Consider the following 27127-nt stretch of genomic DNA (forward strand, 5'->3'; position numbering starts at 1 on the left):
TACTAGTCCTTTGTGCTCCCTGATAAAACATCATGTCTCATACACCAGCCAAACTGCTTGTTCCAAAGATCAGTTTTCGTCACTGCTCTGGTGAGGGCTAGTTCTCACCAGTTTGTTCTATCACAAAACTGAAGTACAGACTTTAAAGATTACGCTGGTAAAAGAGGAATTCCACATTTTTCTCTGCATATGTATTTGTTATTTAGATCTTTACAGGGAAAGTGGATGCCTGTGCTATTTGAGCACGTTAAAAGAGTCAAAGTGGGCTGCCCCTGGCTGCTGATTGGGCAGAAAAGCCAGCAAGCGCTGGCCCACCTGGGTTACTCTTTGCTACTGCAGTGGGTCAGCTGCAGGTCTTAATATTTAGGTTGTGGTGGTTTGGAGCTGTGTACTTCAAAAAACAATTTTCTTAAACTTAATCCCTTCCTGTGAACATGAACCCATTTTATGTAGGAGTTTTTGATGAGCTTACTTCAGTGAAGACCCAACTCAATCAGGATGGGTCTTAATCCTGTAACTGGAGTCTTTTATATGTAGAATGAAGTTCAGACAGAGAGAATGCTGGAGAGGGAGCAGCCAGCAGCTGAGAGTCAGTGGAACCCAGAAGAGGAGAGTCCAGGAGAATAAGCCACATGAATTTGCCATGTGACAGAGGAGTCCAGGACCAAGATCACCAGCAACCAGCCCTAGTAAACCAGTCTTTGGGAAGAAAGCGTCACCTTGATTTGGACTTTTACTGGCCTCGAAACAGTGAGCTAATAAATTCCATTGTTTAAGTCAACCCATTGCATGCAGTTTGCTTTAGAAATAAGAAAACTAAAAACAGAGGTGAAGTTGACTATTTCAGAAATGTTCAGGATATATTAACACCAGAATATCCTATCTGGAATCAAGACTGAATTTTAAGTTGTCTCACAACTTAAAAAACAAACAAACAGTAAAACCCTCAGGTTTGTGTAGAGCAGCAGGGTTTTATTTCACATAAAAAAGCCTTTCAGCTAAACATATTCTGGGTGTTCTGATACAGGATTTGTCTGACCACTCATAAATTCCTAGTTGGAAAACATACATTTTGTAATCTTTACTTTTAATCAGGAGATAGAAAATTTGACCCTTAAAATATTATTTTGCCCTTTATTCTGCTTATTTATAATAAAATTTAATTTTTTAGGTTCATATGAAGAATTTCAATATATTATCTGCCCTCTCTGGGAGTTAAACTTCAACATCGCAATGATTTAGAGCAGAGCGTTGAAAAGAGAGAAAGTCTCCAAGGTTGATGAGTTGATTTCAATCTAAGTGGATGTATTGGCTTATTTAAGATCTGTTTCCAGCCTAGGACAGGCAGAGGGAAGGAAGAGTATGGCATGAATGTCCCTGGTGTCCACTCAGACCCAGTTGAGGGGAGATGGTGGTGTCCTGCCTAGGTCCAGATTTTGGGACTAGTCTAATGCTCTTTTCTAGGCTCAAAATCTTACCTGTTTATTTTATCCCTCTTGTAGACTCCCATTTAAATCCCATAACCACCCCTCTCTTGGTCAGTTGGAGCTCTTCTCATCCAAAGCTTCCTAAACAACCTTCTGATTACAATTTGGCTTTCCATGTAGTACACCTACAAGAAGAAAATGCACTTAACAGGGAATTCAAGCATCTGACCCCACTGATAATTGTGGCTCTAACTGTAACATTATAAATTGATTTTATACATCTGAATTGTGCTCTTGGTTAATATGAGACTGCACAAGAGGTTGACCCAGTCTTAGGATGTTAACCAAACAAGGTTTGTGAACGTACAGGGTGTGTGATGCTGTGATGCTCCACTCAGATTTTCCATCAGGAAGCTGAAGATGGCCCTCAGCTGTCAACCCTCTTTGGGGATTGCTTCGAAGAAAACAGCTCACCCAAGATCTCAGTTCCTTCCAGAGGCAATCCATATCTAGTGATTTATCAATGATAGGTGTAAAAGCCCAGCCCGTTTCTCTAACTTGGCCATCTCTGAAGGGCCATCCTTACTCTTGGACTCTCCGTAGGGTGACCTGAGTCCTCTGTTGGAATTGTGCCACTGTTCACTCTCCACCTCTGTCCAGTCCTGCTTTCTTCTCTTCCCTTGTCTTTCATAGATGCTGATTCAAGAGATCTCCCCAATAAATATTGTGCCTGCTGATCTCTATCTCTGAGCTTTTCCAGGAACTCAATGTGTGATAGGGGCCAAGGCTGGGCTGGTTTCACTGTGGTTAATTTTCTAGGGTATTTGCAAGAGATTTTTTGGTGTTAGAAGCAAAAAAGTTAATAATTGACCTGGTGCTCAGACGAACTTTGATTTTATTCTAACAGTATACTCACTTTTAGGAAAGAGGTAGGATCTGGAGAATTTGTCATAAAAAAAAGTAGCACTCCTGCACTTACTATTAAATGAGGTCCAATACAATCCTATAGGATTTTATTTTCCAATTCAGAAAATAAAAAAGCAGTGTGGCAAAAGTAGCCTTAGAAGGTGGAGAGAAATAACTGTGCTAGATTTAGTAAAGAGGGTGAGCATTACAGGCTGGGAAAGAACAATGTGCATAGTATTTGAGATGTTCAGCTGGGGTGGAAAAGTTGCTTGAGAAAGACTTTACATATGGAAAGCCTTAAGTAACTGGCCTAGGTAGGTACTACGTAAGGGGTTATTTTGTTCTAAGAATGCAACCTAAGTGTTGTCGAAATGTACTAATTTTTGTTTGTAAAGGGTGAGTTGGAATTGACACTGGAGGTCCTAAGACGACTGAGAAATCTACTGCACTAATCTACGCACACAGTGAAAAGGGTCAAGACCAGTAAAGCAGTGGGAACAGATAATTGTCAAAGAAAACCAAACTCATCCTGGCTGTTCCAAGAGGCCAGTGGAATCACAACCCTGATTTTCGAGCCCATGTGTGATAGGCAGAGTGGACCTCCAAAGATACCCAAACTATAATCCCTAGAACCTGTGAGTAAATAAGGCTACTTGGCAAAGGGGAATTTTTTTTCCCCACGTGTCACCCACTTTAATATAAAATTAAAACCCTCAATTACAAGAGCTCAAAAAGGAATTGAAAAACTAATATGCTTCAATTTTTATTACAAGTTTTTAAATCTGGGAAAATTCAGTTAAAAAAAATTAATACGCTAATTTCAACCCAGGGTTAATTTTTTTACAACCAAACTTAAGAACTGCTACATGGGAACATCAATGCAACAAACAAGGAAAATTTGCAAACCCCAATCATGAACTTCAGAGTTAATGGCAAAGGGGAATTAAAGTTGCTAATTAGATGCCCTTAAGAGAGGGAGATCTCTCTCTCAACCACAACAAGCAAACTCACCGCCCTTCCCCATCTACGTGGGACATAACTCCCAGGGATGTGGACCTTCCTAGCAGTGTGGGACAGAAATCCTAGAATGAGCTGGGACTCAGCACAAGGGATTGAGAAAACCTTCCCAACCAAAACGGGAAGAGAGAAGTGAGACAAAATCAAGTGTCAATGGCTGAGAGATTCCAAACAGAGTTGAGAGGTTATCCTGGAGGTTATTCTTACGCATTGTATAGATATCACCTTTTTAGTTAAGGTGTAATGGAGAGGCAGGAGGGAACTGCCTGAATATGTAGATTTGTGTTCCAGTAGCCATAATATAGCTTTCACAAAGTGACTGTGGCTGTGAAAACCTTGTGTTTGATGCTCCTTTTATCTATAGTATGGACAGATGAGTAAAACATATGGATTAAAAATAATAGGGGGAACAAATGTTAAAATAAATTTAGTAGCTTGAAATGCTAGTAATCAATGAAAGGGAGTGGTAAGGGGTATAGAAAAAAAAAGGGGAAACAAAGTTTAAAATATATTGGGTAGATAGAAATACGAGCAGTCAACGAGAGGGGTAAGGGGTATGGTATGCACGAGTTCTTTTCTTTATCTGAATTGATGCAAATGTTCTAAGAAATGATCATGGTGATTAATATACAAGTATCTGATGATACTGTGAGTTATTGATTATATCCCAAGAATGGAATGATCACATGGTAAGAATGTTCTTGTTTGTTATGTTTAAAAAAAAAGTTTTAAAAAAAGGGAGATTACCCTGAATTATCTAGGTGGGCTCAATGTCATCACAAGGATCCTTAAAAGGGAAAGAGGCAAGCAGGAGTTGGAGAAAGGGATGTAATGACAGAAGCAGGAACAGAGAGATGCTATGTTGCTGACTTTGAAGAGGGAAGGCAACCATGAGCCAAGAAATGTGATGACTTTTAGGAGCTGGAAAACACAAGGGAACATATTCTTCCAAAAGCCTCTGGAAAGAAGGAAGCCCTGCCAACAACCTTAATTTTAGCCCCGTGAACTACAGAACTGCATAATAAATTTTTATTTTAAGCCACAGTTTATGGTAATTTGTTGTAGCAGTGATAGGAAAATAATACACCATGTTATCAGAATTACATATGATGGAAATGGCTAAACTGAAAAACACAGGCAAGTCTAGTTTTTTTATATCTGGCGTTGTAATTCAACCCAGAAAAGCATCTCTCCCATTTTGTGATGCTTGTAGATTTGATAAGCATCCTTCTGTCTTCATCTAACACAAAGGTATAGAATCCAAATCAATATTTAAACAAAAATAAAAGCAAAGTATTTGGTAACCATATATTCAATAAAGGCTTGATATCCTGTGTGTATATACACACAGAAATTATACAACTCAACAAAAGAACAACACAATTATAAAATGGGCAAAAGATATGAACACATTTTTCTGAAGAGCAGATACAGATGGCTAAAAAGCACATAGAGATGCTCATCTTCATAGCTGTGAGGGAACTGCAAATCTAAACTACGAGGTATCATCTCATACCTATAAGAATGACTGCTATTAAACAAACAGAAAACTACAAATGTTGGCGAAAATGTGGAGAAACTGGAACACTTACTCATTGCTGGTGGGGACATATAATGGTACAGAAGATAGTTTGGTGGTTCCTTAGAAAACTAAATTTATCATGTTGCCCTATGACCCAACAATACCAGTACCAGGTGTATACCGAGGAGCTGAGAGCACAGCCACAGTCTTTTGTACACCGATGTTCACAGCAGCACTATTAATTGCCAAAAGATGGAAACAATACAAATGCCCATCAACTGACGAGTGGATAAATAAAATGTGGTATATACACACAATGGATTATTATGCAACAGTAAGACAAAATGAGGTCCAGAAACAAAACAAAATGAACCAACCTAGAGGATATAATGCTGAAATAAGGAAATATGCATGTACTATATTTCACTATTATGACTCTGTAAAGGGAGCAAACTCCAAATCATATGGCCCAGGAAGCAAATCTGTATTCATTCAGCAATGAACTAGATGTTGCATCTCTGGAGCTAGAGTACACACATGACTTCACAAGCAACAGCTTCCACGTTTCACATTTTAACACTGACCATTCATAATATTCTAAAAAAGAGAAAAAAATGCACTGGAAATGCAAGATGGGTAGGTAAATATAAAAACATTTTTCATTTCAACAAATTAAGGACCTCATTTTGTCTTACTGCTGCATAATATTCCATTGTGTGTATATACCACATTTTGTTTGAGTTCTAGCACATTTTATGTGCATGTTTCATTACTGTTTTAAAGGAAAAATTATTAACATGCACCACCACCGCTTACCCTAGCAAAGTATTCCCCATCTTACAGCAGTTTCAAGAGAAAACCCACAAGTTACAGAAATCAGATGGCAAGATGTCATCTAGTTGGCTCCACTTTGAGCTAAAGTCTAGGAAGGATTCTTGCACCAAAAAGGGTGAAGTCACAAGAAATATTATTTAAGTTATGTATAACATGAGTGATTTGAGAATACAAGCTACAAGAGGGTTTCTGGGTGCTCCACACCTTGTTTCATCACTTTAATCAATTAGTGTGTATGGAAAAAAGACTGTATACCCAAATTATCTTACAGTTCTCCTTGTTGGTTTCAGAAACTCCAGAACTGGAAGCTCAGAACCAAGTGCCCAGAATAAAGTGGCAATTATAGCAATGGACTAATCAGTGCTTTCCCTGCCCTGACTGTGATCACCAGAGATAATACTAATATCATCTAATATTCAAGTCTTCTCAACTAGCATGTTAATAGAGATGAGATGAAAAGCGTTCCTTGTTCACAAAGGTCTGGGAATAACTCATTAAACCCAGTCCTCTCAATCCTGGCTTATATGTCAGGCTCTCTTATGATACCAAGTACCCCACATTCTTCAAATGATGCAGACAGCGCTGAGAACCACTGTGATAAAACAAGCTAAACCTCTGAGAACCTTTAATATGCTAATGAGCTTAATGTGATTTTCCAAAAGAGGGTGCTAGTATACAGTGTTTCTCTAATTTACAGGACCCACAAAATTATTTTTCCCCTTAGAGAAGAAAACAGCTTACAAAATGCTGCTTCAGATATGAGCTAGTATGTTAAAAATAGTGGAAATAGGAAATAATGGAATTTAGCTACCATATGATGGAAATTACTCAAAACACAAACATAAAAGACTGCAGACAGAAAAGTCTTTGTTTTTAATTTGGTTCATACACTTTTGACAACATACTTTAGAATAAAATAATTCATGAACAGGTACGAGGTATTTACAGTAACAGAACTGTGAAAAACATAAAAATGATAAATTTTTCAAAATGTCTATTTACACAGTTTTCTGTGAATCTGGAAGACTTTCAGTTCCTACTCATTACCCTGGTCTTAAGCCCCAATAGGTGATTGATCTGTAAGGTCCAGAAGTAGGAGGTACAATTTCTAACGCATTTGACAATTAAAGATCATCTCCTTAGGTGAGCTGGCAGGGCAGAAAAGAGATCTTGGGATAAGACACAAGAATGGAAGACTCCAGTGAAAGCTTATTCTACAACTAAGGACAGAAAAAGATGTAACATCATACTAACTTTTCTCTAAGTTATACTCCATTTTTGTAAGTACTGCTCCCCCAAAGGAGAAGGCTGCAAACTATTTTTAAAACTTACTAAAATTTTCCCCTTTTAGCAGAAAATTAACCCTGAGACTCCAATTCTCTGTGACATAAAAGCTAATAAACATCCAGAAACTGTTCAAAGATTTATAAATAAACTGACTTCACATGATCAAATAGAAACTTCAAAATAAATTTTAGGATCTGAAAATACATTTAATGAAAGGCGATAAAATTTCTCCCAAGAAATTTCATTCTGATTCTTAAACAAAGCTAATAATTTCTATTGTCTGAAATCAGACAACACTAACTTGCTCGATTGCTAGTTAAATGGAATGTCTATCCTTCACATTATTCAAATATATTTAAAAGAAATAAGAGAAATCTTATCCATCTGGAATATACAGTATGAATTTATTAATTTTCAAGACAACCACATAAACAGAAACCATGAAAAAATAACCAAATGCTTATTCTTTGTAACACTACTGAGATAATAGATACATTACAACCATATGCATCAACATCTACTGATCCAACTAGGCTAATTCATTAGCTACACTTTCAAAGGATAGTTTTAACAAACTTTGTAGAGCATAAAGATAATAGATACAGTGTTTAAAATTAAATTTGCTGCTCCTCCAGTGGCGGCTCAACAGCTTCCATAAGCTTTTTATTTGCCTCTTCATTATGCCTGCTTTGACAGTGAGTTAAATGTTTTTTAAAGCCTCTTGGGAAATTTGATTCAAAATTACAACGTGGACATTTAAGTAAACTTTGCCCATGGGCTGCAACATGATTTTTAAGAAGAGATTCTAAAAGAAAAGCCTTTCCACAAATTGTGCATTTGTAAGGGCTATGAACATTATGCTTATTAACCAAATGATGCAAAACAGCACCTTTTTTCATAGCACGACAACAACAAATTTTGCAATAATATTTTCCTTTTCCACGCTTCATATATTTTGCTATCTCCTCTTCAGGGATAAAAGCCTCCTTTTCTTCAGTAAATTGTAGTACATTTTTGGACTGTTCTGGACTAGTCATGTCCATTTTGTTCTCTTTACTAAAATCAATAGATTCCACATCAACTTGTTCTTGATCACTGCTTGATTCTTGGCCTTTAATATCTATTGCATCCAAATCTGTTTTCATATACTCACTACTACTAAGCTCAGCATCTGAATTTTCTTGGTTGTCTTTCTTGAGCTTCTTTGAGCAAGGAAATAAAGTGTCTTCTAAGAGTCTCTTGGGAGTAGCTAGAAGTTCTTCCTGAACCAAAATATCACACTTTTGTTCATCTACAGCATCTATCTGCAGTTCATCACCAAGTTCAACTGCCTTTTGAGACTCTGAAAATATAGCAGGTTTAGGAAGTTCAGGGAAAAGGGGATGCTTTCTGGATTCTGGAAAAAGAGCACGTTTTCGTGGTTCTGGAGAAGCAGGAGGGGCTGTTTTGGTGGGCTCAGGAAAAAGAGCAGGTTTTCTAGGCTCAGTATCAATAGAGAGGACAGGTTTCCAGATATCTGAGGCTGCTTTAGGGGATTCAGATGGTACAGAAGGACCTGTTTTCCGTGTCTCAGGGAAGACAGCAGGTTTCTGAGGTTCAATGAAAAAGGAAGACTTCCAGAGATCAGGAGAACCAGCACGGGAGCTTTTCTGGGGCTCAGGAAAATCAAGTGAGGCAGGAGAAGTTTTTCGTTGATCAGAAGAAAGCTTCCAAAGCTCTGGTGACCCTGAGGGTTTTCTGAGCTCTGGAGATCCCGCTGGACTACGGCCCTCTGGGGAGAGTGGTGGACCTGGTTTACGAAGCTCAGGAGACAAGGGAGGCCCTGCTTTACGCAGTTCAGGAGACACTTGGGGAACTGCCTTCCAATGTTCAGGTGACAAGGTGGAAGCTGTCTTTCGGAGTTCTGGTGGCCCGGACTTCCATGACTCAGGAGAGGTGGGGGGAGTTTTCCAGGAACCAGTTGACACGGATGAAGATTTCCAGGACGTAGGAGACACGGATGGAGTTGGTTTCCAAGGTCCAGGTGATATGGAAGGAATTGGTTTCCAAGGTCCAGGAGACACAGATGGGGCAGGTTTAGCTGGCTTCCAAGGTCCTGATGATGCTGAAGGACTGGATTTCCAAGGCCTAGGGGAACCAGGTGGCCCTGGCTTCCAAGAACCTGGTGAAACAGCTGGGGCTGGTCTCCTAGGCTCTGGAGAGACAGCAGGAAAAGGCTTCCAAGGTTCAGGTGACTCAGATGGGGATGGCTTTCTGGGCTCAGGAGAGATAGTCCGAGCTGGTTTCCGAGATTCTGGAGATGCAGCTGGGGATGGCCCCCAAGGTTCAGGGGAATTAGCCAGAACTGGTGACTCCGGAGACGAGGCTGATGGTGGCCCCAATGTTTCTGAGAAATGTGAATGTTTCTGGGGCTTAGGATTAATAAGTGTAGCCTTTACTGGCTCAGGAGATACAGGGGCAAGTTTCTGTGGTTCTGGAGAAGGAACTGGGACAGGTTTCTGAGATTCAGAAACAAGAGGGACTGGTTTGGGAAGTTCAGGAGAAGAAACAGGGGCAGGTTTTAGAGGCTCAGGAGAAGAAAGAGAAGGTGTCAATGGCTCAGGAGAAACAACAGGGCCAGATTTCTGAAACTCCAGGGGAGCAAGAGTAGTAGGTTTTGGTGATTCTGGAGACATAACTGGGCCAACTTTCTGAGTTTCTATGGAAAGCACAGATGTAGGTTTCAACAGTTCTGCAGAATTAGAGGGCATTTTCTGGTGTTCAGGAAGAGGAGGGCTTTTAACAGAATCTGTTTCTTTGTTCAACTGATTTTTTGGTTTATCATTCCATTTCTCTGGGGATGCATGTTTGGATGTGATGTGATAGTAAACATTAGAGTACATCTTGCTGGTGAAGAAGCATTTATGGCAGTGAAATAGCTTTGCACTTTTCTGGTAAAATATCATTTTACCTAATCCACAAGTGTCCATTTCATCACAAAATTCTGGATGGATGGTACCCATGTGAATTTGCACATTTTCATAATCTGTGCCCCTGAAACTGCAGTGGTCACACTCCAAATGTGCTGATGGTTTACGAAGTTCCTGGAATACTTCCATCCTTCTTTCTGCTACGACACAAGCGATTATATTTCTTCAAAAATATTCAATGTTGCTGCAATAAAGCAGAAAAAAATTATTTTCATGGAACATATTTTGAATAAAATGCTGTCCTAGTTTATTCTATTAACTGACTTGAATGGCAACTGCATTTATTAGATAATATAATTCTATAAAGATTTTGGATGACAAGGAAAAATTAAACTAGTTTTAAACTGGGTCTCAGGCACTCTGCCAGGGGTTTTATATATATCAACTCACTTAATCCTAACATTATGACATAAATTCTATATTTTCATTAATTGATGAAGAAACTGAAGCTCAGAGAAGTTAAATGACTTAGCAAAAGCTAAAGGACTCTAAAAGTGGAGCTAAGGTTCATACCTGAGTCTGGCTCCATAATTATTTATTACATGTGCCTTATTTGAACTCTCAAAAACCTGAATCAAACAAGCTCAGCAAACAAAGTTCAATAAATAGCCAAATTAAATCTAGGTGGCCTCACTCTCTATGCCCAACTCTGCAAGTGAAAGCACTGGCCTATCCCTACGTGACACATGACTTCCAGAGGTGAAAGTCTCCCTGGCAGAGTGGGAGATGACTCCCAGGGATGAGTCCAGCTCTGGTACTGTGGGATCAACAATTCCATCCTCACCAAAAGGGGGAAAAGAAGTATAATTAATAAAGTATCAGTGTAACAGAGAATTCAAATAGAGTCGAGAGGCTACTCTGAAGGTTGCTCTTATGCAAGCTCCAGTTAGACATTGCTACTATCATAACTTGCCAAAACCCAACCAAAACCATTCCTACCAATCCTAAAGAACACCTAGGGCAATATAAGATTCTACAAAGGTTCTCTGCACTAGAGTAACTTTCCAGAAATCTACAACCTCTAGATGGGTCCCTGGACCAGATAAGTCCTGAAACTTCGAAGGCCCAGCCTCTCCAAAACATCAGCTAGTTCCATCTCCCTACCCCATAGTATTGACAGCCCCTTCGAAGATGAAACAGTTAGAATGGCTATAGCCCAAATACCTCTAAAGAGAGGGACAGAAAGATCAAGGGTGCTGGTGGAGTTATACAGAGAAGAATGGATTTAACGAATATGAATGCTGAATCATTAAATTGGTATCTCCTTTAGTCTCAGTATCTTAGAGCAGCTAGAAGTAAAAACCTAAAACTGTGGAATTGTAACCCAGGCCAAACTCTGAAATCTGTTCTACAACTAATTGTGGTGTTGTGCTTTGAAATGAATTGTTTTGCATATATGTTAATTTTTCACAAAAAAAGTCAATTGTGATGATAAAAAAATATTTATTCTTCTAGCCTCCTATATTCTGGAGCAGCTAGAAGGAGAAATCTCAGAGGATTGTATGGAAGCCCATGACAAAATCTGTCCTGTAACACCTTGTTGAAAAGTGCTTTGAAAACTATTGCTTTTTCCTTTCTTTGCTTTGTATATATGTTATATTATACAATAAAGAAAAAAAATTAAATCTAGGTTATTTAAGGCCTTGCAATAGCATGATATACCTTATACTTTAAATCCTTTTCAGAAAAGTTATTAAACTAATTATGAAAGAACAGCATTTTTTGAAAACCTGTTGCTGGTTTGATCAAATGTCAAAGTATCTTGTACTGTTTTATCTATCCTAACATAAAATTTTTTAGTTATTCATTGTAATAAATGAATGATTTTGTACTCTGTGCTGTTTCAGCAGTGACTTGAAATATGGAGCTTATATTAGTTGGGGCGATAGTGTGGAAAGTAATATCAATAAGCCCTTCAAGAAGGACCACTCCGAGATGATATGTGAGCAGAGATCTTGAATGAGTGCAGGAGTATACCAAGCAAAAGGTAATTCAGATGGAAGACATGGCAATTTAAACACCTTGAGGCAGGAACTCACTTGCCAGAAAAGACGACTTTTTAAAATTTTAAGCCAGTCTTTTTGGGTGGTAAAAGTAGAAGCTCATAGATAAAAATAAACTCATATAGTACCAAGATACCAATATAGTATCACTCCCAGAGTTAGGCACTATATCACTGGCTATTGTGGGCTACCCACTATAGCACAGATGTATCACTGCAGAGATTTTCTAAGCACATACGAATCAATACACATTTTACACAAATGGAATATTAAACAAATTGTTCTACAACTTGATTTAAGAACTTATCTAGGACATTTTTACATATATAGTAAGCACTGAATTTCCTTGTACACAACTTTGAATGTGAAAGGCAAATTCCTAAAAGTGGGAATTTGGTTCATAGCCCATCTACCTTTAAAACTAATATACTTGACCAAATTCTCAAAAGCTTGGAATACTATGACATACCAACTGTGTTAGTTATATTCAGTTGTCAGCTTGGCCAGGTAAGCATACCTAGTCTTGTTGCTGCAGACATAAGCCAATGGTACATGAACCTCATCTGTTGCTAATTACATCTACAGTAGGCTAGGAGGCGTGTCTGCTGCAAGGAGTGACATTTGACTTGATTGGCTGGTGCTTAAATGAGAGAACACAATGTAGCACAGCCTAAGCAGCTCAGCATTCCTCATCTCAGCACTTGAAGCTCAGCCCAGGCCTTTGGAGATGCAGAAAGAAGTCACCCCGGGGAAAGTTGTTGGAACTCAAGGGCCTGGAGAGAAGACCAGCAGAGACCATTCTGTGCCTTCTACGTAATAAAGAGCCTCAGTGGAAAGTTAGCTGCCTTTCCTCTGAAGAACTAACAAAAATAAATCCCCTTTTATTAAAAGCCAATCCATCTCTGGTGTGTTGCACTCCCGCAGCTAGCAAACTAGAACACCAATCAATAGTGAGGGATATTAGTCCCACTCCCTTATCAACACTGAATACAATTAAATTTCTTAATCCTTGCTGTTTTAGGTGAAAACTGGTTTCTATTGTTTTTGTTTTTTTTTAAACTTTTTTTATTAATTAAAAAAATCAACAAACAAAACATTAAGATATCATTCCATTCTACATATACAATCAGTAATTCTTAATATCATCACATAGTTGCATATTCACCATTTCTTAGAACATTTGCATTGATTTAGAAAAATAAAAAAACAGAAAAAGAAATAAAATGATAACAGAGAAAAAAAAAGATCATACATACCATACCCCTTACCCCTCGCTTTCATTTACCACTAGCATTTCAAACTAAATTTATTTTAACATTTGTTCCCCCTATTATTTATTTTTATTCCATATGTTCTACTCTTCTGTTGATATAGTAGCTAAAAGGAGCATCAGACACAAGGTTTTCACATTCACAGAGTCTCATTGTGAAAGCTATATCATTGTTCAATCATTATCAAGAAACATGGCTACTGGAACACAGCCCTACATTTCCAGGCAGTTCCCTCCAGCCTCTCCGCTACATCTTGAACAACAAGGTGATATCTACTTAATGCATAAGAATAACCTCCAGGATAACCTCTCGACTCTATTTGGAATCTCTCAGCCATTGACACTTTGTCTCATTTCACTCTTTCCCCTGTGGTCGAGGAGGTTCTCTCAATCCCTTGATGTTAATTCTCAGCTCATTCTAGGTTTTTTCTCAGTCCCTTGATGCTGAGTCTCAGCTCATTCCAGGATCTCTGTCCCACGTTGCCAGGAAGGTCCACACCCCTGGGACTCATGTCCCACGCAGAGAGGGGGAGGGTGGTGAGACTGCTCGTCATGTTGGCTGGAGAGAGAGGCCACATCTGAGCAACAAAAGAGGCTCTCTTGGGGGTGACTCTTAGGCCTAAATTTTAAGTAGACTTGACCTATCCTTTGTGGGGTTAAGTTTCATATGAACAAACCCCAAGACTGGGGGCTCAGCCTATAGCTTTGGTTGTCCACACTGCTTGTGAGAATATCAAGAATTCAACTTGGGGAAGTTGAATTTCTCCCCATTCTCACCATTCCCCAAAGGGGGCTTGCAAATACTTTTCCAGTTACTGATCAAATCACTCTGGGATTCATCGGGGCATCACTCTGGACAAACCAACAAAATCTCATGTCCTACCTGAGATTCCAAATACTTATGACATTCAAACAAACTATCTACATGAGTTATATTAGGAAATGCTCTAGTCAAAATACAAATTTTGTAACAAATAAACATTTTTTGCTTTAGTCTCACACATAAGATGACATTTTAAAGTATTAATTATCATCTATTTTCAGCACCCTGCAATAATGACATTCCTTTGTTCTTCCTCATGCACAAACATTTTTAAAATTTGTACATTGTATATTTCACTATTATACACTCTAGTCATTCCTAGATTATACCACCTCAATCTTTACCATATATCTTTCTGATTTCAAAATGTCCCCAGCCCTCCTCCCTCTATCATTCTCACATGCAGCTTCATTCAGTGTTTTAACATAATTACATTACAGTTAGGTAGTATTGTGCTGTCCATTGCTGAGCTTTTACATTCAGTCCTGTTGCACAATCTGTATCCCTTCAGCTCCAATTACCCAATATCTTACCCTATTTCTATCTCCTGATGGTCTCTGTTACCAAGGAAATATTCCAAGTTCATTCACTAATGTCAGTTCATATCAGTGAGACCATACAGTATTTGTCCTTTTGTTTCTGGCTAATCACACTCAGCATAATGTCCTCAAGGTCCATTCATGTCGTTACATACTTCATAACTTTATTCTGTCTTACAGCTGCATAATATTCCATCTTATGTAGATGTCACAGTTTATTTAGCCAACTGTCTGTTGATGGACATTTTGGCTGTTTCCATCTCTTGGTAATTGTTAATAATGCTGCTATAAACATTGGTGTGTAAATGTCCATTTGTGTCCTTGGCCTCGTATCCTTTGAGTAGAGACAGCATATAGATGGGTCCTGTTTTTTAATCCATTCTGCCAGACTATGTCTTTTGATTGGAGAGTTTAATCCATTAACATTCAGTGTTATTACTGCATGGGTAGTACTTTCTTCTACTATTTTGCCTTCTGGATTTTACATGTCATATCTAATTTTCCTTCTTTTTACCTTTACTCATAGTCTTCCTTTCTACACTCTTCTCCACACCTCTCTCTTCTGTCTTCGTATCTGTCTCTGGTGTTCCCTTTAGTATTTCTTGCAGAGCTGGTCTCTTGGTCACAAATTTTCTCGGTGATTTTTTGTCTGAAAATGTTTTAATTTCTCCCTCATTTTTGAAGGACAATTTTGCTGGATATAGAATTCTTGGTTGGCAGTTTTTCTCGTTTAATAATTTAAATATATTATCCCACTGTCTTCTCGCCTCCATGGTTTCTGTTGAGAGATCTGCACATAGTCTTATTGGGCTTCCCTTGTATGTGATGGATTGCTTTTCTCTTGCTGCTTTCAAGATCCTCTCTTTCTCTTCGACCTCTGACATTCTGATTATTAGATGTCTTGGAGTATGTCTATTTGGATCTATTCTCTTTGGGGTACGCTGCACTTCTTGGATCTGTAATTTTAAGTCTTTCATAAGAGTTGGGAAATTTTCAGTGATAATTTTCTCCATTAGTTTTTCTTCTCCTTTTCTCTTCTCTTCTCCTTCTGGGACACCCACAACACGTATATTCATGCGCTTCATACTGTCTTTCAATTCCCTGAGTCCCTGCTCATATTTTTCCACTTTTTTCCCTATAGTTTCTATTTCTTGTCAGATTTCAGATGTTCTGTCCTCCAGTTCAGAAATCCTATGTTCTGTCTCTCGAAATCTACCATTGTAGGTTTCCACTGTTTTTTTCATCTCTTCTACTGTGTCTTTCATTCCCATAAGTTCTGTGATTTGTTTTTTCAGACTTTCAGTTTCTTCTTTTTGTTCTTTCCTTGCCTTCTTTATATCCTCCCTCAGTTCATTGATTTGGTTTTTGATGAGGTTTTCCATGTCTGTTCGTACATTCTGAATTAATTGTTTCAGCTCCTGTATGTCATTTGAATTGTTGGTTTGTTCCTTTGACTGGGCCATATCTTCAATTTTCCTAGTGTGACTTGTTATTTTTTGCAGGCATCTAGGCATTTAATTACCTTAATTAGTTTATTCTGGAGATTGCTTTCACTTCTTTTATCTAGGGTTTTCTTGCTGGATGAATTTGTTGTCTATCTGTTCTTTGACATTCCATCCAGCTTTACCTGGCCCTTTAGCTTAAGTTTTGTTTAACAGAGGAGAATTTTTCAGTTCTTGTTTTCTTGCTCTGCTTGTGTGGTGCCTCCCCCCCCACACACACACACTTAGGAGGGTCTACTTAGATATTATATACCCCAGCCAGATTTTCCCAGACCAAACTGGCCTCCTATCAGGAGGAAAGAGTCACCTGTGTCGGTTTTCCCTGAGGGTGAGACCCAGCAGGTTGAAAGACTTTCCTGTGAAGTCTCTGGACTCTGTTTTTCTTATCCTGCCCAGTATGTGGCACCTGTCTGACTGCAGGTCCCACCAGCATAAGATGATGCGGTACCTTTAACTTTGGCAGACCTCCCTGCTGGGGGCGTGGTGGAGACAGAGGAGAGGTTGTAGGTTGATTTTAGTGGCTTCAAATTACCAAGCCCTGGGGTCTGAATTCCTTGATGGAGGGATTCCACCTGGGTGGGGCTTCACCCCTCCCCTGGGGTGAATAAGCCCCCAAAAGAGCTCACTTCTGCCTATACCTGGGGCAGTTGCAGCCTGAAAAGTCCTGCTGCTGTATCCAGAGGCAGTCAAGCCTTTGTAGATACACAGCCACAAAAACCTCTGTTTCCTTCTTTTTCCCCCCCTTTTCCTGTCAGTCCTGCCCCCCTTGGCACCGGGGCAAAAATGAGCAACCTCTGCTTTGATCAGGTTCACCTAAGCTGGGGGCCTATTTTTAGTAGTCAGAATTTGTTAATTAGTTCCACAATTGGCGTTTGATTGTGCCCAGTCCCTGCTGCTGGTAAAGTCCTTTCCTTTCCCCTCTGGGAAGCAGTCTGTAGGGGAGGGGCGCTGGCCGCCACAGCTTTGGTAACTCATGGTTCTGGGGGGGCTCGCAGGCAGTCCAGCTGGTCCAGACTGGGGTACGCTGTGTGTCTGATCACTGACGTGGCCCTAGGAGCTGTTCTGTACTGTTTCTGGTTATTTAGTAGTTGTTCTGGAGCACGAACTAAAATGCACACGTTGTTAAGCCGCCATCTTGACCCGGAACCTCTATTGTTTTTAATGAGTCAGATTAAACATTTTTTCTTATTACCTATTTCTATTTCTGTGAAGTACAGGTTCATCTCCTTGTCCATTTTTTCCTATATAAAAGAAATCAGCTACTTCATTGAAAATATTTTTCCAGCTTATTTGTCTTTTGACTTTGACAGGTTTTTTTGTTTTTTTTTTTTTAAACCATCTATGCACAATTGGGTCACATAAATAATAAAAACTTAAAAATGTTTTCCTTATGTCTCTGGGCTTTAACTTATGTTTAAAAGAACTTCCCACTCCAACTTTTTTTTTAATCATTCAATATTTTTTCCTGATTCTGATCCTTTTTTCACATTAATATTTTTAACCCATGTGGTAGAAGGAGTGAAATAACAGGGATCTGGCCTATTTTTTCACCCAAAACAACGAGTTTAGTTGTCTCAACAACACTGAATATGAAACTGTTTTTACACTGATTGGTAATGTTCCATTTAGCATTTGCTAAATTTCATTTGTACAATTCTATTCTGGCCTCTGTTTTATTGATCTATTTTTGCACCAGTTCCATCTGGTGTGGCTCTCCTCAGCATGGTATTCAACAACTACTAAAATAGATTCTGTAACTAATATAGACAGTGAATTTTATTCACCAAACAGATTAAAGAATCTTTCCTCATTAAATTATGTTCCATTGTTTACCCAAAGCACCAGCCACCACTGAGAGCTTCTAATATGCTTTGTCCTAATGGTAATGACAGGGTAAAAATCTACTCTTTACATTTACTGTTTCTCAAAGAATAGTACAGAATAGAAACACTTATAATCACAGGATTAATTTTATAACTTGTTTTTATAAAAGTATTGACAGTATTGTTTTCTATCACCTGAATCAGTGCTATATTGTTTACATCTTTTTGTTTTTCATCTAAAGTTAAAAACGTGATAAACAGTTGAAAAAACAACAAATGTGTTTCTTCAGAAAGTATTGGCTCCTTTTGAATTACCCTGCAATTGTCCTAGCTTTTATTTATTTTTTATTTTTTTATTTTTATTTTTTAACTTTTTTTATTCTTTAAAAAAATTAACAACCAAAACATTAAGATATCGTTCCATTCTACATATACAATCAGTAATTCTTAATATCATCACATAGTTGCATATTCATCATTTCTTAGAACATTTGCATCGATTTAGAAAAAGAAATAAAAAGACAACAGAGAAAGAGATAAAACAAAAACAGAAAAAAAAAATTACACATACCATACCCCTTACCCCTCTCTTTCATTGATCACTAGCATTTCAAACTAAATTTAATTTAACATTTGTTCCCCCTATTATTTATTTTTATTCCATATGTTCTACTCTTCTGTTGATATAGTAGCTAAAAGGAGCATCAGACACAAGGTTTTCACATTCACAGAGTCTCATTGTGAAAGCTATATCATTGTTCAATCCTCATCAAGAAACATGGCTACTGGAACACAGCACTACATTTTCAGGCAGTCCCCTCCAGCCTCTCCGCTACATCTTGAACAAGGTGATATCTACTTAATACATAAGAATAACCTCCAGGATAACCTCTCGACTCTGTTTGGAATCTCTCAGCCATTGACACTTTGTCTCATTTCACTCTTCCCCCTTTGGTCGAGGAGGTTCTCTCAATCCCTTGATGTTAATTCTCAGCTCATTCTAGGGTTTTTCTCAGTCCCTTGATGCTGAGTCTCAGCTCATTCCAGGATCTCTGTCCTATCTTTTAGAAAACTTTCAGGGTTTTGTCATTCTCTGTAATTTGGGGTAGGGGTGGGGGAAAACTACGACAAAGAGTATTTCTAAGAAGCATCTTTAACTTACAAACATACTGAAGAAAATATGTAGAAATAATGGGTTAACCATCCACCGCAGGGCCCAATATTCAACAAAATTAGACTTGAGAGTAAAATGGAAGAGGTGTCTCAGTAACCCCATGTGGTCCTAAATGGTAATAAACAGTCAAGGGAAGATCATATTAAAGAGGTGTTGTATAGCATGGAGGTTAAGAGCTCAGGTTTGCTGGATTTGAGTCCTGTTGCAAATAAGTGTAAGTTAGTAAGTGGCTGTGGACTTTCATCAAGTCACTAAATCTATCTATGCTGCAGTTTCACCATCTGTAAAATAAATATAATAGCACCTATGTTATAGATATAGACATTTTGTTATGTGTTTAGAACAGTATCTGGTACATAGTAAGCACTTAACATTAGTTGTTATTATATTAGAAACTACAAGGTAGCCTCTAAAAAATAAACTCCTTCCGTTTCTGGAAATTAAATAGTCCCAACCACCTTGCTGAAGTTACGGCTGACCAACACAGAGGATACTCCACAGACACATCCAAAAAAGATACTCACTTATCTAAATCCTATCTGTTTCAGGCAGAAAGATACTATTTTCATGATTTCTGTTTAAGTTTCTTAAGCTTCGTTAAGCAAACTGTTAACTTCAGAAACTTTTCCTATCTTCTCAGGAATTTTAAATAGCATGGAGAAAGTATTTTCAATACAGGACTTACCTAGCTCCATCCCTCCCCTCTTTGCATAATGTATAGTCCCATTAACAAAATAATTTTATTCTTTTTCCTGTATGCTAATTTGATAACTCTTATTAATACTAAATCATGAAGTATAGGTCATCAAAAAGCTGAGTAAGTATATAAAACAGAAGTTGCATAATAAACCGTGAGGGTAAAGCATTTTTTGTGCTATTCCAATAGAAATGACTAAGCACATTGTTCTGTCGTCAATTAAGGCTTAACAAAACAAAGCCCCCTCTTACAAAATGGACATCTTTAATAGTATAACAATAGAGTACCAGCCTCCTCTTTAGCATCGCCCCCATTCCTTTCCCAATTGTTACTTCAATTCTTGTTCTCTCTTTCCTCATGCAAAACTATAACTATTTTTAAATCCTTATTTCTACTCTTTAACTATATTTCTCCCTTCCATGCCCCTGGGAATCTTAGACCAACACTACATTTTACAGTTCTATACCACTTGGACTAATTCCTGCCTCTTGTCTTTAGTAGCCTTGCCATCTCAACTTCTCTGGCTAGATTGAATCTGCCTGTCCTTAATTACTGCCTACTCCTTTCCTGCCTGTCAAATCTGTGCATTCTGCAGCTCTCTCACCCCTTATACCCAGCTACTTAATAAGTACATCACTCATTCTCATTCTCTTTCTGTCTCTATTAAAACCCAATGGCTCCTCTGATTTCTATATGATTCTTGATCTCCCACCTACTCTACTCTTTCCTCTTCCTACCGCCAACTCTTCTAGTCATTCTCAATTTTTCTACTACCCATGCCTCCCTACTACCAAACCTCAGTTATCATACACTAACAACCTCTTGCTTTAAAAAAAAAAATTACAAATAATGCTACATTACACCAAAACTGAATGTCAGAAGGCTGGGGGAGGGGGGATTGGGAAAAGGGAGGGATTCTTTGTGGAAGAAAAGGAAATATCTTCAGATAGAGTATGGTGGCTAAGGCATGTCTATACATTTAGGCTGGATTGTATGCTGTGTGAATAAAACTATTTAAAAATGGTCAGAGAGAAACATGTGCTAGAGAAAATGCGGAGAAAGAGACGTACCCATTCACTGTCGGTAGGGAAATCAGAGGTGCAGCCCCTTGGAGAGCAGTATGGCAATTCCAAAGGAGGCTAGGGGTGGGTTTGCCATATGATCCTGAAACACCATTGCTCAGTGTACACCTGGAGAAACTGAGTCTAGGGACCCAAATGGACATTTGCACACTGGTGTTTCTGGCAGCAGTGTTCGTGAGCCACAATGAATGGAGGTGGTCTAAGGGTACAACTACTGAGGAATGGAAGGGGCAACTATGGTGTATACATACCTTGGACTACTGAGCCCTCAGAAGGAATGAAGTTGTGAGGCACACAATTAGATGAATGAACTTTAAGAGCTGTATGTTGAATGAAATATCACGAACAAAAAGATATTATCACGTCTCAATTATATGGAGTAGCTATAATACAAAAATTCGATGAACTAAAGTTGAGAGCATGGGTTATCAGGTTAGGGCTTACTGTAAAGGGTTCTAGATTGTAAGCTCTTACAGCAGTCACATATATTCAGGAGGTCTGTTATTTCTAAATTCTGAGATACTGAGCTGTTTGTATATAACATGGTCTTCCCCAGAAACTTTGGGTATTTATGTGACACCTGAGACTCAGAGTCAGAGATCTGAAGCTATGAAAATCAGAAGTACCCCATGTAGGAACTGTTTAAAAAGCTGAAGAAGTGATCAGACATCGAGCAGAGATATGAATAAAGCTGATCTGGATAGGACTAAGATATATCAGAAGACTGGATAAAGGATGATATCATTTATCAGAAGACTGGATAAAAAATGATATCGTCTATATCTTAAAACTTCAACTTCTGTGTGAGACTAAAAGGAGAGATGTTCATTTGATGCAAAATTCATATATCGTGTAGTACATTTACTAATTAACTTCTATGGTCATTTTTTTTAACACCCTAAGTACAGGGAATCTTGAATAGGGCATGAGATTTTGTTGGTTTGTCAGGGTTAGTGTGATGCCCCAATAAATCCCAAAGTGATATGGTCAGTGAATAAAGAAGTATTTGCAGGTCCCTTCAGGGGAATAGGGATGAAGGAAGGAAAGATTCAACTTTCCCATTTGGAAAATTTCTGATACTCTCACAAGCAGTGGGGACAACCAAATCAATAGGCTGAGCCCCCAATCTTGGGGTTCACCCCTATGAAATTTATTCCTGCAAAGGATAGGTTAAGCCTACTTATAATTATGCCTAAAAGTCACCTCTAGACAATCCCTTTTGTAGCTTAGAGGTGGGCTCTCTCTAAGCCGACATGACAAGTAAACCCACTGCCCTCCCCACCTGTGTGGGACATGACTCCCAAGGGTGTAAATCTCCCCGGCAATATGGGACAGAAATCCCAAGATGAGCTGGGACCCAGCATCAACGGACTGAGAAAAACTTCTTGATCAAAAGGGGGAAGAGAAGAAAAAAAAAATGTCAGTGGCTGAGAGATTGCAGAGTCTGAGAGGTTATCCTGGAGTTTATTCTTACGCATTATATAGATATCCCTTTTCAGTTTATGGTGTATTAGAGTGGGTGGAGAGAAATACCTGAAACTGTTAAGCTGTGTTCCAGTAGCCTTGTTTCTCAAAGATGATTGTATAATGATATGGTTTTTACAATGTGATTGGGTGATTGTGTAAACCTTGTGTCTGTGCTCCCTTTATCTAGGGTATGGACAGATGAGAAAAAAACATGAACCAAAAAAATAAATATGGGGAACAAAGGTTAAAATAAATTGGATAGATGGAAATACTAGTGATTAAAGAGAGGGAGGGTTAACGAGTATGATATGTATGAACTTTTTGTTTTTCCTTTTTATTTCTTTTTCTGGAGTGATGCAAATGTTCCAAAAGATGATCAAGGTGATGAATACACAATTATGTGATGATATTGTGAGCCACTGATTGTAAACCATGGATGGAATGTTTGTAATATTAAGAATGTTTGTGTATGTTGTCTTATCAATAAAAATGGAATATATAAAAAATTATGCTACAGAATTCACTTCTCAAACCCCAAATTCTATCATAGATACATACTTCGGTATACATTCAACTTTACATAGATATGGGTGCACTGCTTTTTTTTTTTAATAACTTTTTTATTTATAATATAACATATAGAGAAAGCAAAGAAAGAAAAAAGCAATAACTTTCAAAGCACCCTTCAAAGAGTAGTTACAGAACAGATCCCAGAGTCCGTCATGGGCTACCATTTCATCATCTCAGATTTTTCCTTCTAGCTGCTCCAAAACACTGGAGGCTAGAAGGAATTTTTTTTTCAATCATCACAATTGCCTTTTTTTTCTTTTTTGTGAAAAATAGCATATATAACAAAAAAGCAATAATTTTCAGAGTACATCACAACAATTAGCTGTAGAACAGATTTCAGAGTTTGGTATGGGTTACAATTCCACAATTTTAGGTTTTTACTTCTAGCTGCTCTAAGATACTGAAGACTAAAAGAAATATCAATATAATGATTCAATAATCATACTCATTTGTTAAACAATACAGGTGTACACACTTTTTCAGTTTTTCCTTTAAATAACTCCAAGTCCTTTTTACAGAATTTCTCATCATAAGATATTCCCCTAAGCATTAAGAAATGAGAAATATTAAAAGCAAGCAAAAAGTATATGACAGCAATGCTAGTGGAACCACATTTCATAAATCCAATACATGGGAAGGCTATGTTGGCTCAGCAGGCAGAGTGCTCATCTGCCATGCCAGAGACCCGGGTTTGATTTCCGGTTCCTGCCCATGCAAAAAAAAAAAAAAAAAAGTTTAAATCCATTACAAGTCTTTTAGAGTGGAGAAGAGAAAGACAAATATGCTTTTCCCCAGTAAGCTTACCAGTTGTCTTATTAAAAGCCTTAATAATAGTCTTCAAGAGATAGGCAACCTACATGGCTTATTGTCTTGACTAGACTACAGAAAATAGGCTGTAGTATACAAAAAGGACAAAGATGAGCAGTTGAACCTGAAAAAAATAAAGGGTAGCCAAAATTACATTTCTGCAAGGATTTTTACACCCTGCAATAAAATGCTGCTTATTTCTATCACCACCTTCAGGCCCTCCAACAGTGAGAGCAAAACAATTAAATAAGACTGGGCACGTAACTTTACAGACAAAACCAAAGACCTGGAGTTTTGCGGGAAAAGCTAATAGATTCCATCACGACACCATTCTGTCTAACTTTTCACTTTGGATTCAATGCCCATGTGTATACCAAACTCTTCTCAAACCCACCCATCTAATTTCAGTTCTGTAGCCTCAGGGGATATTGACCCACATTTTTACTTATCTGACAAGCACTTAGAAGCCTCTACAGCCAGTCCACAGGAAGAGCTGATGTTTTGTCAATTAGCAAGAGTACACAGCAGAGTGGCAAATTAACAGGCAGTGGAGGAAGGGACAATGTTACACCACTTGACAGGATCAAGGGGCAATTTGGTAGAGAACTCTGGGGGGGAACAGAATGGTAGTACTCTGAAACCCAGTTAGGAGCTGTTTCAGGGACTCCTATGGCCTCTTGCCTGCAAGCATGAATTTCAAAGAGAAAGTAAAATACCTGCATCAGTTTGTTGACTTGAACAGAATGGGGCAAACCGGCTAGACAATGGTTCACGATTTGCTTCTAATAAACTCTAGAACACTCATCTATCCCTTCCTCTCTTTTCCAAACCCTGCCACTGCTGTAATTCTGCTACCTAATCTCCTGCCTCTAGCGTCTCTTCCTTCCAACCCATTCATCATACTACTACCAGAGTCATCCTTCAAACACAAAAACCTAATGTTGCTTACCGGCTCACAATTTCTCAAAGGCTCATTGACTTCTACAGCAGAAAATGTAAACAGGTATACACAGCTCTCATCCTAATTATAAATGCAATCCTTGCCTTATTATCCAGTCTTCAGCCTTGCATCTCCCGACTGGTCCACGTTCTCCAAGTACTGACCTACTTGTAATTCCCTGACTGTTCAAGCTTCAGTTGTTCCTAAGGTATTTTCCTCTCCTTTACACTCTCCATCTTGTCACTCAGCCACCAGGCAAATTCTTAGTCTGGTTCAAAGGCATACTTCTGAATTATTCCCCAATTCCCCAGCTCCACCTCAATCATCCTTGGATCACCCATCGATACACACACCTCCACTATATCTATGGCATTCATTATAACGTGACTCAGCACCAAGTACTGGGCTCTTAGAGTGCAGGGTTTATCTATTTATTCACTTTTGTAATCCTTGCACATATCTCTGGCACACAGAAGGTACTCAGAAAATACCTGTTTAATCCATAACATTCTCTCATGAAGACTAGAGACGTATCACAGGCACATGATTTTAAAATCAGAAGAGACTTAAGCTACCATCTAGGCCAGATTCACAGTAAAGATTTTAGGGCAAGAGAAGATTCTTAAAGATTATTTACTTTACAGCTTCATTTTTATAGTTGAAGAACCTCAAGCCGCAACATTAAATAACTAGCCCAAGGCCAAACAAACAATAAGTGATGTAAGGCTAGAATAAGATTCTGCTAACTATGTAGGTTATTTTTTGCATATCATGATCAAACTAGTACAGTGGCATTTAATAAGGTCATGAAAAGTCAGTACAATAGCCAAAAACAAGATAAAAGCTTGCAAGCATTTAGAGTCCAAATATCAATTGCAGAATTATAGGATTATACAGAACTGTATCCCATATTCTGCACTGGGCAGAAGATTCTAGTGGATCACTGTCTCCTGCTCTGGGCAGGAAGGACACTTTTAAAAGGGTCTCTAAAAAACAAGGGAACACCCAAAAGAAAGCAACTAGAATAGCAGGCAGTCTTCAAAACAGGTTATTTGTAAGAATCAGATATTGACGTTCAAAAAGGAAGCACTATGGAGAACATGTAAGTTGTCCTAGAAACATGGAAGCCAGGAGGAAAACAGCTTTTGGCTTGACAGTTTTACCTACTCCTCTGTCACGGACTAGAACAAGATGCTCCTATCAGGTAGAAGTAACCCATAACGTATGAGCCAATGATCAATACAGGACTCCTCAGAGGACCCGAGTTCAACCTCTCCATTTCACAATTAGGAAAACTGATGAAGGAGATGAGTGACTTGTTACAGATCACACCATACTGAAGAAGTTAGTCCTAGAATCCATCTTGTAGGCCGGAGCTAGGCATCTGAGGTTTCCTCCAGCCTTCAGTTTCTGGCACAATTTTTTCCTAAATTCCAGAGCTCTTGGCAGTTATAACAACTCTAAATTGCCCAGAGTAATAAAAACTTTTCTACTACTGTTCTGCTTTACAGACCCAACATCTTTTCTCTAAAAAACCCATAGTTCCAAGGTGCTTTGCCATCCTATCGTACCGTATTTCTCAGTGCAGTTCTATGCCACACGGGATTACACCAATTCAACATTCAAATTCTTCCTTTAAGTCTAACACCACTAGTTTTCTTTTAAAATACATTTCGATGTAGAGCTTTTCCAAATGAAACTCTGTGTAGCACATATTTACAGCGAATTGGATTCTCTTTGTTTCTATAATACTGACAGTTTTCTTCACCCCTAGCTGATTTTTAAACAATAACAGAAGCTGAGGCAGACTGGAAGCAGAAAAAAATTCCATGCAGAACGAAAACCTTTCTTCCTGTGCCACGTCCCAACTTCCCATTGGATTTTCAAGCAAAATGTTTCAAACCTCCGGCGCGACCGACACCCAGGGCCTCACAATTCCCCTAAATCTACTGCGGGACCACCAGGTTTCAGAAGCCCGGCCTTGCCAGATACAAAGACCAGGTCCCTGCACTCCTCGGCTACGTCCCGCAGAAATGCCTGTTCGGACCGAAAGGAAGCACAAAAGCGCGTTCCCGACCCAGCCGCCCCGCTGCCCCCAGAGGGGCCTTCCCGGCGGGGGTCTCGGGAAGGAGGGCAGGCGTGGGGGCGCGCAGACCCCACGGGACACCTCCTTCCGGAAGAAGGGTCAGCAGCCTCCTCTCCTCCGGAGGTCCCAGCCCCGGGTCGGCGTCGGCGGCCGGGGCCGAACAACGCCTCCTGGCCCTGCCGGGCGCGCATCGCCGCCCCTCCCCCGCCGCCCGCGCCTCCTTAGCGGCCCAGCTCCTGCTTCTCACCGGTCCGGCCCGCTAGTCGCATCCAGGTGGGGATAGAGGACCGAAGAGGGGATGGACTGCGGGGCGGGCCGGTTCCTCGAGGGTCGGGGGCCCGCGGCGGCCCGGCCCGGCCCGGTCTGCGGCGCCCCCGTTGCG

The 27127-nt window shown here is 39.1% G+C and overlaps 1 protein-coding gene across 2 annotated transcripts; it reads right to left on the reverse strand.

The window, feature by feature from the left end:
* Positions 1–5658: 5658 nt before the first annotated feature.
* CHAMP1 (chromosome alignment maintaining phosphoprotein 1) lies at positions 5659–27127 on the reverse strand. Of its 2 annotated transcripts, XM_077134962.1 has the most exons (3): positions 26993–27127; positions 23717–23843; positions 5659–10146 (listed from the first exon to the last, which is right to left on the reverse strand). In XM_077134962.1, exon 3 carries the CDS (start codon positions 10089–10091, stop codon positions 7608–7610), a length of 2484 nt encoding a protein of 827 aa, XP_076991077.1. In that variant the 5' UTR covers positions 10092–10146; positions 23717–23843; positions 26993–27127; the 3' UTR covers positions 5659–7607. The 2 variants fall into 2 exon arrangements, with proteins under 2 accessions (XP_076991077.1, XP_076991076.1); XM_077134961.1 differs by lacking the exon at positions 23717–23843 and having other exon boundaries at positions 5660–10146.

The sequence above is a fragment of the Tamandua tetradactyla genome, chromosome 17 (assembly GCF_023851605.1).
Source record: "Tamandua tetradactyla isolate mTamTet1 chromosome 17, mTamTet1.pri, whole genome shotgun sequence".
NCBI classification, from domain to species: Eukaryota; Metazoa; Chordata; class Mammalia; order Pilosa; family Myrmecophagidae; genus Tamandua; species Tamandua tetradactyla.